Source organism: Neolamprologus multifasciatus, chromosome 3 (genome assembly GCF_963576455.1).
Source record: "Neolamprologus multifasciatus chromosome 3, fNeoMul1.2, whole genome shotgun sequence".
Lineage (NCBI taxonomy): Eukaryota > Metazoa > Chordata > Actinopteri > Cichliformes > Cichlidae > Neolamprologus > Neolamprologus multifasciatus.
Window position 1 is genome coordinate 36,232,942 of NC_140441.1, and position 14,229 is coordinate 36,247,170.

A 14,229-nucleotide genomic window follows, 5' to 3' on the forward strand; every position below is an offset into this window, starting at 1 on the left:
AGAAACATGGAAAACAGGCTCATCTGAGAGCACAAAGCACACAACTACCAAAATAATGCAAGACGTTTAAAAAACAAATTTGTGCTGCAATCAAAATTCAAAATATAAATTTAGAAAATGGGATTAAAAAGGGATTAAAGTTATTAACACAACAGATACATCTAACGTTAAGCCTTAACACAATTCAAGTCCCTTAGAGATGTTGTTTAAATGGATACTAGGCAAAAACAGCTTTTGTATCAGGCTGTAAACATGTTTATTTCTGCATTGAAGTTGGACATTTTTACATCAGAGTCTGTGGGCACTGACTCGTTTATAAAGCCAGTCTCAAGTGGTCATTAGAGGAACTGCAGTTCTGGTGTACCATGAGCAAATTTCTGCTGTAAAGTTGGGAGTCTCTGGGGAATGACTCACCTCTAGTGATATCAGATCAACTGCAGCTTTTGGTATCTCAGCATATCTCACATATCTCAGCATTTATTTTGTTTTTGTTTCCAGCTGTTACTCTGGGGAGAAGGTTCTGGAGGAGCAGGGCGTCGAATACTCCCTCTGGGGCATGTGGCAGAACCACTTGGCCTTGTTCATCATGACGATCTGCTTCCTCATCATAACTTACCTGAAACTGCGCTTCATCAAGAAGTTCACCTAAACACCGCTGACTCCTGTTGGTCGTGGATGTTTTTGTGTTATTTGTTCTTCTCAAGTTCAGGTCTAGTTTTCACGTCATTTATTCAGGTTATTCAGTTTATAAATACAGATCTATAATATTGATTTTTTTTCCTTTCTTTTTTTCTTTTTGTAAATTTTTTATAAAGATTGTTATAAAAACTGATTGTTTGATCACCTCTTACTAACAATGTCATTGCCTCATCAGCTGTATCATAATTTTTGCACTTTAAAGTTCAGCATCACAAATACAAGAATTTCATATTTATAAACTTTGAATTTACATTACGTGTCTGTTTTGCTCATTTTTAAATTTTCATGATCGTTTTAGGACATACAGTGGCAGCAGCAACATTTAGCTGTAAATGTTTGCCTGTAAAAAAAATCATACATGAGCTTTGAACCAGTTCCTCCTACTGTACCTTCACAGTTATTATAATTCATTCTGATGGACTCATGAAAGGCTGAAACAAGTGTTAAACCAGTCAGCTGTAGCAAAAACATTTCAGTCAAAACTCATAGATGGTGGTGCTGTGGGAACTAAGCAACAGGCAGGGACACAAGCCATTTTATTAGGTGCAGTCATACAGCTGCTCAGTTCAAGATTCTTCAAACTGAGCATCAGAATGGAAAGAAATCAGATTTAAGTGACATTGAAAGTGGTGTAGTTGTTGGTGCCAGACGACTGGTCTGATTATTTTAGGAACTGCTGATCTGGGATTTCCCCACGCAAGTATTTACAAGTCTTACTACGGAGCCCCGCAAGGGACATGGGAGAAAAACAATTACGATGAACTTTTGCGAGATCTCGCATAACAAACTCGGGATCTCGCAAAAGTTGAATTCCAACAATGGCGGCAGCTACTTAGTTGTAATATTACTCTTTCTGGGTCACAAAATAAACTTTTAAGATATTTTGAGGGGTGAATGTAGCTGTGTAAACGTCAAATATCTGCTCGGTTTACAAGACATCACATATTTGCAAAAGTGCTCTGACGTTTTTGGAGATCTGACACCCACCATCTCGAAGCTAACAGGAGGTCGAGACCTACTACAGCCGGGAGGAACACCGCTCTCCCGGTCAGCTTCGAGCTGGCGGCCTCCGAAGAATGCGGCTAAAACTTTTGCGAGATCCCGAGTTTGTTTTGCGAGATCTCACAAAAGTCCGTCTTAATTTTTTTTTTTTCTCCCATGTCCCTTGCGGGGCTCCGTATCTTACAGAGAATTGTCCAAAAACAGAGAAAATATTCAGACATCTTCTGATGACTGCTTCCAGCAGCACAACACGCCATGTCACAAAGTTTAAATCATCTTAAATTGGTTTCTTGAACATGACAGTGAGTTCACTGTTCTCTACAGTCAGCAGATCTCAATTCAATAGAGCTCTGGTGGCATGTGGTGGAACGAGAGAGTCAAATCCTGGAGGTGCAGCCGACTAATCTGCGGCATCTGTGCAATGCTATCATTATAATGTGGACCAAACAGCCCCGAGGAATGTTTCCAACACTTTATTGGATCTTTGCCATGAAAAAAGCGTGGCTCAAAAACAATCTGCCTTTTGTTTGCACGTGATGAGATAATGGGAGAGGATCATGAGGGTAGAGCACGTGTACACAAACCTGGAAACATCAGAGGGCTACAGTAGGTGTGTGCCGGTAAACAGACACTAGCTCCCATAGAAACCACTGCTATGTTTATGGTGTTGTGGGAAGTTGGGAAATCTCACTTAACATGAGTAACGGCAGTAATGACATATAGGTAGAGAACAGCTTTGTGTTGCTGTAGGAAAACCTCTGTGTGGTAAGTGGATGATTAACTGTTTCCATAAACCGTTTAATGAGCCCTTTAGCAAAACATCAAGCCAACAGCTGAGATTATAAAGAGAAGCAAATTTGAACAAATGATGGAGATTTTGTTCTCGAAGGAGTCTGATAGATTTGTGAATGTAAATAAGACAGGGGCATAGACAAACATTATCCTTCTTTATGGTGTGTGGAGATGTTTTGTACGGAGCCCCGCAAGGGACATGGGAGAAAAATAAAATTAAGATGGACTTTTGCGAGATCTCGCAACACAAACTCGGGATCTCGCAAAAGTTTTGCGAAAAGTTCATCGTAATGTTTGTTTTCTCCCCTGTCCCTTGCGGGCTCCGTAGTTTTGTTTGAAGTCCCAAGATGACAAAAAGTATTGTGAAGCTATTTGTGCTCCCTGCTAACAGAGTTTTTCTTTAAAACCAAATGTATTTGTGGGTTTCTCGTGTTAGATCAGAAAAGTCAAGATTCATTTTTCTTTCTTACTCTATATCTCGGCCAAAGTATTTGCTCAACTGCCTTCACACATATGAACTCGAGTCACATCCGGTTCTGGATTCATAGGGTGTAATATGATGTCAGCCCATGCTTTACAGCTATAACAGCTTCAACTCTTTTATGAAGGCTTGCCACAAGGTTTAAAGGTGTTTATGGGAATTTTTGACCATTGTTCTAGAAGCACATTTATGAGGTCAGACACTGATGTTGGATGAGAACGCCTGGCTCACATCGCAGTCTCTACTCTAACTCTTCCCAAAGATGTTCTGTGCAGGCCAGTCAGGTTCTTCCACATCAAATTTGTTCATTCATGTCTTCATGGAACTTGTTTTGTGCACTAGTACTCAGCCATGTTGGAACAGGAAGGGGTCATCCCCAAACTGTTCCCACAAAGTTTGTAGCAGGAAGAATGTCCAGCATTTTTATTCTTTTGGATTAACTTTAATTTTTCTGATATTTTGCATTTGAATAACCAGATCTGGCCAATCAGACCACTGCATTTGGAAACAAGTGTGCTGTAGCTCAAAATGCACTCAGGCACTGAATATACAAATAGTAACATAATGCTATTTTACCTGAGAAACACAGCTAGATGTTGCTCCGGTCATTTATCTCTCTGAAATTATTTCTCTGAGTCTGAAGATGTGGTCCCAACTCTGCCAAGAACAGTTCATCCTGAAATATACATGAAAGCGACCAAGCTTCAACTCCTGGATCAAACCGTGAAATTCTCCCTGCTGCTGACTATGGCCTTTACTTTTTAGTGTTTTTAGCTATTGTGATATGTTAGAATATTTGTCAATGGCATAACATCACATCACAGGCCATTTTCTTTTCTTTTTTTACAGTTGTAATTTGTGTGATACTTTTGTGGTACAAAGCAAAGTGTTTAAGAAAAATGTATCTCTTTTTGTGTGGAAGCAAGTTTAAATAGGTAATGACATTTCTTAAGATGTACGAATTACCTTGTGAAATCATCACTGGGAACTTGTTCCTATTTTTGATGTGACTGTGTAAACATTAGAAAATTTGCATTTTTGTTATTTTATTAGTATTTTATTGTTTTTTATTGTTGTAATTTTAATGTTTATCAGAAACAGGTGTGAATAAGGCATTGAGTTTCAGTCGGACTACTTGTATAAATAAAGGATAAATTGAAAAAAAACTTAAACCATTAGTATTTAAATAGCTCTTGACTGCCCCCTGGTGTGCCCACAACTGAACTACAGCAAACTTCTGTGCAGTAGGATTGAAAGGAAGTCATCTCTGGTTTGAGTGAAAGTACCAAGCTCCTTGCATAGGAGCTTGGTAGTTTCCTAATTGTAGCTTAGGTCGCAGGTTTATTCTGTCTAAGAAACAAAACAAACAACAACAACAACAACAAAACCCAAAATGTGCAAATTTTTTTTTTTTAAAAAGCACCTAAATAAATATTTTTCTTTGTAATTATCAGGGAAAATATGAAATTTGTTTTGAAATAAACTAAATCCTTCTTGCAAAATTAGTTTTGAATATTGAATGCTTGTTTCTTATCATCTGTTGTAGCTCTAAAATATAAGGTGTAACACATTCAAACAAATGCAATACAGTAAATACTGGCCAGCAGGTATCATCATGCTAATTTTAGCACAATGTCTTTACAGTATTTCACTAAGCTTTGCATTCTCTGAATGATGAAGGTAGTCTGGGTGAATGTGCTGGTTCTTCAATCCCTAAAAAACAGTTAGGCTAAAGTTATTGCAACATTTAACTTAAAAATCTTTTATATCCAGACCTTACAGTTTGTATATAAAAGCAATTTGAGGAGGAGTTTTACTATATATAAATAATATGAAAACAGTTTTTATATGACAGGTTTAGAAAAGTCTAGAAAAGATGACAAAATCTGGGAAAAAAAATTCCCAGTAATGGAGAACACATATTGACATTGCTCCATAAACCTTAAATGAATAAAGTTTAAAAAAGCAGCAAGGATTAGTGGCTTTTACTCTGTTGCAAAACAGAACCACAAATCTGTCAGTCCTGCTCTGACTAATATTTACAGTCTAGACATTGTACACGTCTTCCCTTCCTTTCTCCTCCCTCCTTTCAGCCTCTTTTATTCAACACCTTGCTCTCCTAAATCACTCTGCTCTCTGTCTTCTTTCTGTCTACCTTCTTTTCCCTTCCTTGCATCGGTGGTCATGTCTTGGAGTTCACCCTTCATTTTCCTGCTCTTCCTCTTCAAAGTTCAGAGTGTGGACTTAATTAATGGTGAGTACAAGTAAACTAATTTTAATTTAATTTTAGAACTTAAGCCATAGGACGCAAATGTTTATGATTAAACAACATATACAGTAAATACAAATTTGGTAAATGGATCTATTTTTAGTATGCTATCTTCATGGCGGCTTTGCAACAAACCAAAGACAAAAGAAAACACACCTCAGTCCTGTCATCATGAAATATGCAGCACACTGACAGATCAAATAGCAGCACACACACCTTGATACAAAACAGAGCTGTTGACCTTGGTGTAGATAAGATAGAGGTTCACCACTGAGTACTGAACCTGGCCTTAAATTGTAAATATGTCTGCATTTGCAGGCTGAATGAGTTTGTGGAGCTGTAATTTAAAACTTAACCCTCTGAATTTCAACTCATAGTAATTATGTTACTCAAATCCTGAACCCTATGTTTTGGATAAAAGCAGACAAAGAATTTTTTCACAAAAGAAAGTATAAATAGTGCTTTCCCAGCAAGAAGAAAAATGTGTTTACCATGTATTCAGTATTTCTCCACCTGTGACGACTTAAGAGACTCTTGGAAACATGCAAAGTGCAATAAATGTACTTCCAGTTAAAATGCAATACTTTCAAAGTTGTGCTACATTATCATAGAAAAACAAAACAAAAAAGATGTTTCTGTTAACGTCAAAGTTAAGAAATTGACAAATAAGCCTCCCCTCTGTTAGATCGGTCCATCTCCTATCTGACGGGTTTCGCGGTTCCAGAGATTGACGGTTCGGCTGTGGATGCAGCCTGCAGGATTTTCTTTGATTATACACCTGACACTCCCACTGAGATAACCACAACCTCCCCCATCACCAGGAAGGTGATGTATTAGATATATTAAGAAGTAGCACCTTGACAGATTAGCTGTAGCCTAGTTTAACCAATTTTGTTACAGTTAAACTTAATCTCTTATCTTTGTATTACAGCAGCAGGTAGCCACTACAACTAAAAAGCCAGCTGTCAAGCCGCCACTAAAGAAACCACAGACCAAAGATGCTGGAGTACCAGTCAGGATACAGCCAGCTGCTGTAATACCAATCCCTAACAGCCAATCCAACGCTGCCCTCAGAATCCTTTACTACTTACTGGCCAATAGACAAGGACAAATAGGACGTTTACAGATGGCATCACGCAGTGCCAAGTCATCAGCAACCTGGAAAGCAGGTTCATTCTCTTCTGAGGACTCAAGTGATGAATCTTAAAATCATACCATAACCATGTTTTGAACCTGATTTTCTGTTACAGATTTGTGAATGTTTTTCTTTTATTAGTGTATTTTAAACTCTACCACATCTAGAAGCTAGGACAGTAGTTGTTGTACCTGGCTGTTATAACAAGATTGTTTTGGGGATGTTTCAGTGACTGTATGATACTGTTCTTAGCTTGGGTTTAGTTACCAAATCACAACCCATCCCTTATTTTATCCTTAAAGGCTCTTTTACTTTGATCTCATAAAAAATAAAACAACAACACTAATGTAATGAATTCATTTAAGCGGTGATTGAAAATGTATTTACAGACTGTTTATTTGCCACTTTAAAAGGTTTATCGTAATTAAACAGAAAAACAAGTTACAATGATGTACATTGTCTATCTCTTTGAAAAAATGTTCAAAGTTCACTGTTTTGATGCTGTTTTTTTAACAGTATTTGGTTATTTGACAAATCACTCAATCTAAATCTGGTTACAGAAGCAAAATCCAGATAAATAAACCTTTATAATGGACAAAAGGATAAACATTTGTGTCCATAAATAAAAGTAAATTTCATGTTTGTTTTAGTGTGTTTCAGTGCTGTTGTGTCCACTCTGCTGTGGTTCTGATGGTAGGTGGGACGGTTGTTTGACTTTCCGCTGGTTTGTGGCAGCTCCTTTTTGCTTTCCTGAGAACACAGGACATGACTCATTTGACTCTGACTCATTTGACAGTAATGGCCAGAATAACATATATACCAACAAACTGGATGATGTGCAGATGAGTGTGCAAGTGATTAGGTGAGAGTGCTGGGCATCCCTACATAGAGATCCCCAAAGTTGTTAGCTAAGTATCCAGTTGAGGTCGATAATCTCTGGAACTGGTTGAAAAATAAGTGATTATTGAAAATCTTGCTCTTTTTACCCCTACACATATTGTTTGGTGTCCACTGAAACTTTACAAAGGAGATGGAGAGTGCAAATTAGCATGTCCCATAGATGTACCACAGACTTACAAAGTAGAAAGACATCAGGTTGAAACAAAGCAAACTACTCTCCTGCACACTGCCTTTATGTGTTTTTCTTGTCAAATCTCAAATGTAACTGGGCCGGTTAGTCCAAAAGGGGGCTATTGCTCACACTTAACATATAGCTTGGAAACTGGACTACTGGGTCAAATTGAGCTGCCATCATCACCATTAGCGCGCCAAAAACTGTTACCATGTGTGAATACCTTCTCTACGTACCTAAATCTGGGAAATGTATGTGTGAATTATTTTTGGAAACATCGCTGCTATTCTGGAGGCGGTCAGATACAAAGGAGTGTTCACAGATTGGACTCCTCTCTGGCTCCTGAAAGGACAAAGAGGTTATTTTCAAATATTTTTTTTAAATCTTCTGATTATGCTGTAAAGAAAGCTGTTACCTGGAAGGTGAGTAATTCTTTAACATGACTTGATGGAAACTGTTGGGTTTTTTGGTTATAAATGCCACCGTGATGTCTTAACTTATCTAAAGTCCTGTAAAAACAAAGACAAAAACCTTGTACCAAACCAGGCAAGATAAGCAGGACTCAAAACACCCGACAGGCCTAACTAATTTAGGGGAAGCTCAGTCTAATAACGAAGACACTGACACATAACCATATCAGTATTTTACAAAACACAGTAGTATTTGGTTATGATACCTCAGGGTAGGGGTTCTTGGATGGGAACTTGCCCCTAGGATATAATGATCTCTGATGGCTGGGCCATGGGTTTTGATGACTAAGGAGTTGACAAGAGTTGTGGAGGATGAAGGGATGAGGACAGGAGTGGAGGATGGTGGACGAGGGGGTGGAGAAGAACAAGAGACACTCAGATCAAGCTCAGTAACGTCTGCACTATCCTCGTTGTGAAGGACAGAGCTTCTGGTCAAAGCTTTGTGGTGTAGAGTTTCTGTAGATGTGACTGAAGTCACATCTGGGACACTGGATATACTGGCTTTGTCTTTTCTTTCTGGGTTGTCATTCATCTTTCTTGTGGATCTCATGTGGTCTCTGAAAGATCCAGACTTTGTTTTAGATTCTCCAACCAAATATTTGGAGTGAGGAACTTTCCAGCCTTTTATGTCAGATTCAAAGTCACTGCTGTTGTTCTGTTTGTCATTACCTGAAGACACATTTGAGGTTTGAGTTACTGATGAGTTGGCTGTTGCACTAATGGGCACAGTGAGAGCTAAATCTTCTTGGTTCTCTTTATTCAAGACATCCAGTGTTGTCCTAAGACCAGCCCCTATTATTGTATTTTCATTTGAAATTGTTGTGACTTCTGCGGAGGTCTTAGGTTTGGTGCTCTGCTGATGTAGGCAGCAAGGTTCAGAAGATTCAGGATGTACCTTGTAGTCTCCACCAGAAGAATGTGATACGTGTGTGCCCAGCTTGGTTTCTTTATCTTCTCTACAGTTAATGTGCTGTGGAAGCAGCTTTGAAGATGATGTGTGCAAAGATGAGTTGTTCATTTTTGAGGTAGACACAGATGGCTTGAGGTTTAATGATAGTACTTCAGTACTTCTGGATGTCTTTCTTTCTTCTGAATCAGCTGTTTGGTCAGTATGACTATTGGTCTCAAACTGTTTGGTGATAGACAGTGTGGTATGGACCTCAATGTGATGATTGATTCCCAATTTAGGGGATTTTATTGGCAAGTCTGTTTTGGACCAATGAGTGGCTGATTCCACAGAAGGTTTTGGAGATGAGCAGAAATTTAGATGGTCAGTAGTTGATTGTTTCAACAACTGGGAACCTTTTTTGATTGTTTTATGCATTTTTTGTTCAAAATCCTGGCTTGATTCAAACTGATACAGTCTTGAGCTCTCTGGGGTATTTTTCTCGGTCCTACCTGACACTGTATTGTCAGAGCTGTGCATGTCTTTTATAATTCTCATAGGGTCTTCCCTTATATCTGAGGATAGCGCTCGCTCATGTTTTGGTTTTGCTACTGTGCTGTTTGTGACATCCAGGTTTGCTACAGTCTTGGTGGTCTCTGATGAGTCAAAAGTAAGAGTTCTGGTTATCTTTGGAATCTCTGATTCTTTCTTCAAATCTACACCAGCAGCTTTGCCTGCTTTACTTTTCAAAGCCATGGGAGATTGAGCTGCATTGTGGATAACCTTGCTGCCTCCTTTGGATTGTTTAGTGGAGATTAAAGGTTCTGACTGACGAGGGGTTTTAGACAACTTCAGAGGCTGTTTTCCCTTTACTTTCTCCATCTTTTCCTTGTTGACCTTGTCATCCATGTCTTCAGGTTGTTTCTTGTCCTTGCCATTACAGTTTTTCTCATCCCTTTCATCCTTTCTTGGGTTTTTGGTTATTTTGGGAAATGTAGAGTTTTCTCTGTGGTCTTTTTGGATCTTAGAATTTAGCTCGTCCAAAAATCTAAATGCACAGAGAAAGGCAGGTTAGTAATTCTAATTTAGTGGCTACTCACCAGCCCAAATGTTAATTTTCAAATCACGCTATCGGGGCTGTTCTTGCTCACATGTATTTCAAGGTGTACCAGCATCAAGAGTATCTAAAACAAAGTGGTACCTGATGTGGAAGGAGTCTTGTGTAAAGAGTGGATGCTCTAACAGCTCTGAACACTGAGCCCGTCTTTCTGGATCTACGTGTAGACACTTCTGAGAAGAAGAGAAAAAAAGAAACCCTGAAACTGACACAAAAAGACATAAATACTTTCAGAAGTCCAACAGTTATCAAGCAAGAAATAAAGATGCATGTGAAGGCCACAGATGCTGGCATTCACATGTCTCCAAGTTTTTCTAAATCTAAATATTTTTCTTGTCCTGTAAACCCACACACAGCCTTTTAGTTGTCACATTCCATTAACTGATACATCCACAATATGCTACAGCTACTGAAAAGACCACATGAACAAAATTTAAAAAAAGAAAGTATTTTTATATGCTGAGATTAAAATAAACTGTACCTGGGCCAGATCCAGGCTAATAGGTGTGATTGTAGGGAAACGCTGCTGGAGAGTGAGTCTGTCAGAACTTTCGGGCAGTGTAACTCCAGAAAATACAGGATTTCTGTAGAACAGCTCCTGGTGATGAGTTTTAAGGTTACCTATAGCAGAAAAAAAGCGAGTGCAGTTAGCATGGGGAAGAGGAAAGACAATGTGCTAACGCTGTGTGAAGAGCTTACCAAAGCACCGGATGATCTGATATATTTGATCAAGGTCCGAGTCTCCAGGAAACAGAGGCTGACCTGTTAACATCTCTAATAATACACACCCCAAAGCCCACACATCTACAGGTCTACACACACAAACACACAAATATGTTAAAATTTCTAATCAACAAACACCCTATAGCACAGGTAATTTCAGCAAGGTTAGTACACAGATACTTACTTGCCATACTTAATGTCTCCCACCAGCAGTTCGGGGGCTCTGTACCATCGAGTGGCCACATAGTCAGTGAGGACGCTGCCCTCACTGATCGATGCAACAGTGCGGGCAAAGCCAAAATCACACAGCTTAACCACACTGTCCTGAGAGATGAGGATGTTCTCTGGTTTGATGTCACGGTGGATGATCTGGAAATGAAAAGAACGAACCAGCATCATGTGGTATATTGCTCATTGAAAGCCTGCTAGGAGTAACCCTTCAAGCTTTTTTTGTGATTGGTTTTTCTCATGTTTCAGGGCTGCTTATAGAACAATCAGAAGTTAGTGTGGGTGTTCTCTTGCTATACAGCTAACTTATGAATAATTAATCATATGTCCTCACATTTTGCTGATGGCAGAAGGCAGCAGCCCTTAGGATCTGGTACAGGTACTGTCGGCATGTGTTTATCTCCAGTCCGCTTGGGTTTTGCTCCAGATCGTCCAGAAGTGTCCGTTCCACAAACTCAAATACCAGATACCAGCGGCGGCGGCGCTTCCACACTTCTAGGAGGTTCACCAGGTTTTCGTGTCGCAGTTGCTTGAAGTTTATAAAGATAAGGGTGGTTATTCTGTGAATGCATACAGTACTGAGTCTATCATTGATGGTATCCGTGCTTTTGGGTCACCGAAGCTGCACAGGCCCAGCAAATCAAGGACCTTGACTTTTTCATGATATTCAAATGTTTTGAGATACACTTGTTGACAAAAAAACTTTTAGAAATAAGGACTGATTCATTTCCTTTCACTGTGACTTGCTTAAAGTAGACAAACAACCCTCTTATCCACCATGTTGTATACTAATTTATATAACCTGTAAGTCCAATGTCAGATTACTGTAAAGTTATTAAACTATTCATAGGTTTCCAACAAGTCAACACTAATATTTAGTGGATAGATTCAAATTTTCCCTTTAGATTACAATAATCTGTTGGGTTCCTCTCACACATCATCTCATAGTGACTTTTAAACTTAAGGTAAGAAACTGACACAGTTATTTTAGGGTTGTTTGTCTCTTGGTTGTTATTGTAAATGTCTTCATTCAGGTTTCACTTAATGACCGAATGAGTGGTAGGCTGATGGATTAATTGACAGGTACCCTGAGTAGCTTGATCTCCCTGTGGGCGATCTTCTTCACAGTCTTGTCATCATCAGAGTCCATGAATTTCTTGATGGCGACAATGCGACCAGTATCACGATGACGGCACTTGAGCACGGTGCCGTAACTGCCCTCTCCGACTGGACCCAGAGATTCATAACGTTCCATCGAATTCTTATTCCAGAGGGAAAGAGGAATAAGTTGGATTTTAAAACCAATTCCTGTTTGGTGTTCATCAGTGTAATTGAAAATGTATTTTAAAACACTATTAATGTTTTCAAATTCATATTTAAATGGTAAATGGCCTGCATTTGTATAGCGCTTTACTTAGTCCCTAAGGACCCCAAAGCACTTTACACTACATTCAGTCATTCACACACTGGTGATGGCAAGCTACGTTGCAGCCACAGCCACCCTGGGGCGCACTGACAGAGGCAAGCCTGCCGGACACTGGCGCCACCGGGCCCTCTGACCACTACCATTAGGTAATGGGTGAAGTGTCTTGCTCAAGGACACAACGACCGAGACTGTCGGAGGCTCGAACCGGCAACCTTCCGAGTACAAGGCAAACTACCAACTCTTGAGCCAGGATCGCCCCCATTTGCTTACAATTACTACCCAAACAAGCAATGCCTGTAGAAAACAAAGCCATATCAAATTACGGAAAGGCTATTAAAATATGAAAGTAACAAAAAAAAAAAAAAAAGAAAAATATAAAATCTATCCTAAAATATTACTCAGAACAAAATAATTACATTACTTTAACATGAAAAAAAAATCAGCTGCCGTTTCGTTATATAAAAAAGTACCTGTCAAATAATGACAGAGTAGCCTACAGACAGTAGTAAAATATTATTGCAGTCAGAGTCGTGAATGTCTTCATTAAACCTGCACACTTTTGAACTTAATGGACGACTTCATAATTTTTAAGTTCTTTCAATTAAGCAAATTATCTATATAACCTATCCAAGTGAGAGTACCTCATGCCGGAAAAAGTCCACTCTTCATGCACAACTACATGATTTATTATTATTATCACTCATGTATTAACGTAATATATTTTCACTAGGGCTAAATGTCTCACCAGTTATTAACATGTTTTATTTTATGTTTTATTTGATGTATATATTTTTTTATCATTTTGTTCATACAAGTTTAGATATGATATTAAACCTGTAAAATAATATAAGTTTAATGTAAAATATGGAATGGGTTTTGCTGACTTAATTGCGCCGTTAGATTATTAATATTCTGGATGCATAAAAATGCCTCATTATCACTGAACATCGTGAATAAATCGTGATTAAATAGACACATTTAAAAAAAAATATGACAGAAGTACGACAAGCGCATGACACAGACAACAAACAGCGGCAGTTATATTAGACACACACTCAAACCACAAGCTGACCTTATACGGATCTCCTTTGATCGCTTTAATATGCGCACTGAGCTCCTGCACTCACAGTAAACACCGTTTCTCTGATGTGCGTAACGTGTTGCGGTCACAAGAGAAGACAACTTGACTCCGTGTCCGTGTGTTTGTCACCATGGTAACGCCACCTGTCGCTTGTCAGTGCTGAAGTTTCCCCGCCACGATGTAAATTAGCTTAATGTCTCTTTAAGCATGTATTTATTTCACATTTTAGGGATTTAAATAAGCCGAATTCATCATTAAACTTTATTTGAGGTATGTATTGCTTCATGTTATGATAAGCGTCACTAAAGTCCTTGTAAACTGTAGAAACCTTAAAAACACATGAATTCTTAGGCAAGTTCTGTCTTTTTTCTATGATTTCTAACCTGTAGTGTATTTAGAGATATTAGTGATGAAGCTCTTGATAGATTTATGTAATGCTTATACAGAGTTTCAAGAAGATTAGTCCACTCGTCTATGATGATGAGTGAACTGTCAAATCTACAAATATAAACATGATTTTGGGATTTGTATAAAATATTTATAAAAGCCATAGGCCTGTAGAAGTTGACACAGTGTCCTCTGAAATAATTATGCCATGCTTTGTCAAGATTAGTCCACTGGTCTAGGGAGATAGGAAACATGTAAACATGTGCTAACATTTTTATGATACCAATTTGTTGTTGTTGTTGTTCCGTTTCAAATTTTCAATGAATGAAGCATTCTCTTATTCATTTGGTCACTCAATCCTAATATACACAACTGCATACTCATACTATTGATATATTTGTGCTACTATCACTTTCATGTGTGTTTCATGTGCACAGTAAGTTCCTTCAAATTCAAAGCAA

General features: G+C 38.6%; 2 protein-coding genes across 6 annotated transcripts in view; one reads left to right on the forward strand and one right to left on the reverse strand.

The window, feature by feature from the left end:
* abcg2a (ATP-binding cassette, sub-family G (WHITE), member 2a) overlaps positions 1-6,733 on the forward strand; it is a 28,526-nt gene extending 21,793 nt beyond the window's left edge. The window contains exons 18-20 of one of the 4 annotated variants that reach the window (XR_014870930.1): positions 499-2,466; positions 5,929-6,068; positions 6,175-6,733. Coding sequence is in view for 2 of the 4 variants with exons in the window: in XM_085141822.1 (XP_084997948.1) it covers positions 499-649 (151 nt within the window). In the remaining 2 variants the exon portion in view is untranslated. The other 3 variants (XR_014870933.1, XM_085141822.1, XM_085141810.1) reach the window with 3 other exon arrangements.
* A 16-nt stretch (positions 6,734-6,749) lies between these two features.
* LOC146522898 (uncharacterized) lies at positions 6,750-14,197 on the reverse strand. 2 transcript variants are annotated; one of them, XM_085141785.1, is made up of 11 exons: positions 13,373-14,197; positions 11,962-12,135; positions 11,209-11,403; positions 10,831-11,015; positions 10,623-10,735; positions 10,405-10,544; positions 10,008-10,093; positions 8,127-9,854; positions 7,866-7,959; positions 7,687-7,792; positions 6,750-7,128 (listed from the first exon to the last, which is right to left on the reverse strand). In XM_085141785.1, exons 2-11 carry the CDS (start codon positions 12,127-12,129, stop codon positions 7,025-7,027), a joined length of 2,919 nt encoding a protein of 972 aa, XP_084997911.1. In that variant the 5' UTR covers positions 12,130-12,135; positions 13,373-14,197; the 3' UTR covers positions 6,750-7,024. The 2 variants fall into 2 exon arrangements, with proteins under 2 accessions (XP_084997911.1, XP_084997908.1); XM_085141782.1 differs by having other exon boundaries at positions 10,008-10,096.
* Between the last annotated feature and the right edge of the window lie 32 nt (positions 14,198-14,229).

Coding starts and splice junctions, on each gene's coding strand:
- LOC146522898 (XM_085141782.1), bottom strand. CDS start 12,129: ATGGAACGTTATGAATCTCTGGGTCCAGTCGGAGAGGGCAGTTACGGC. Junction 11,404..11,961: donor GGGAGATCAAGCTACTCAGG/GTACCTGTCAAT, acceptor ATAAACTTCAAG/CAACTGCGACACGAAAACCT. Junction 10,097..10,404: donor TTAGCCTGGATCTGGCCCAG/GTACAGTTTATT, acceptor TCTTCTTCTCAG/AAGTGTCTACACGTAGATCC.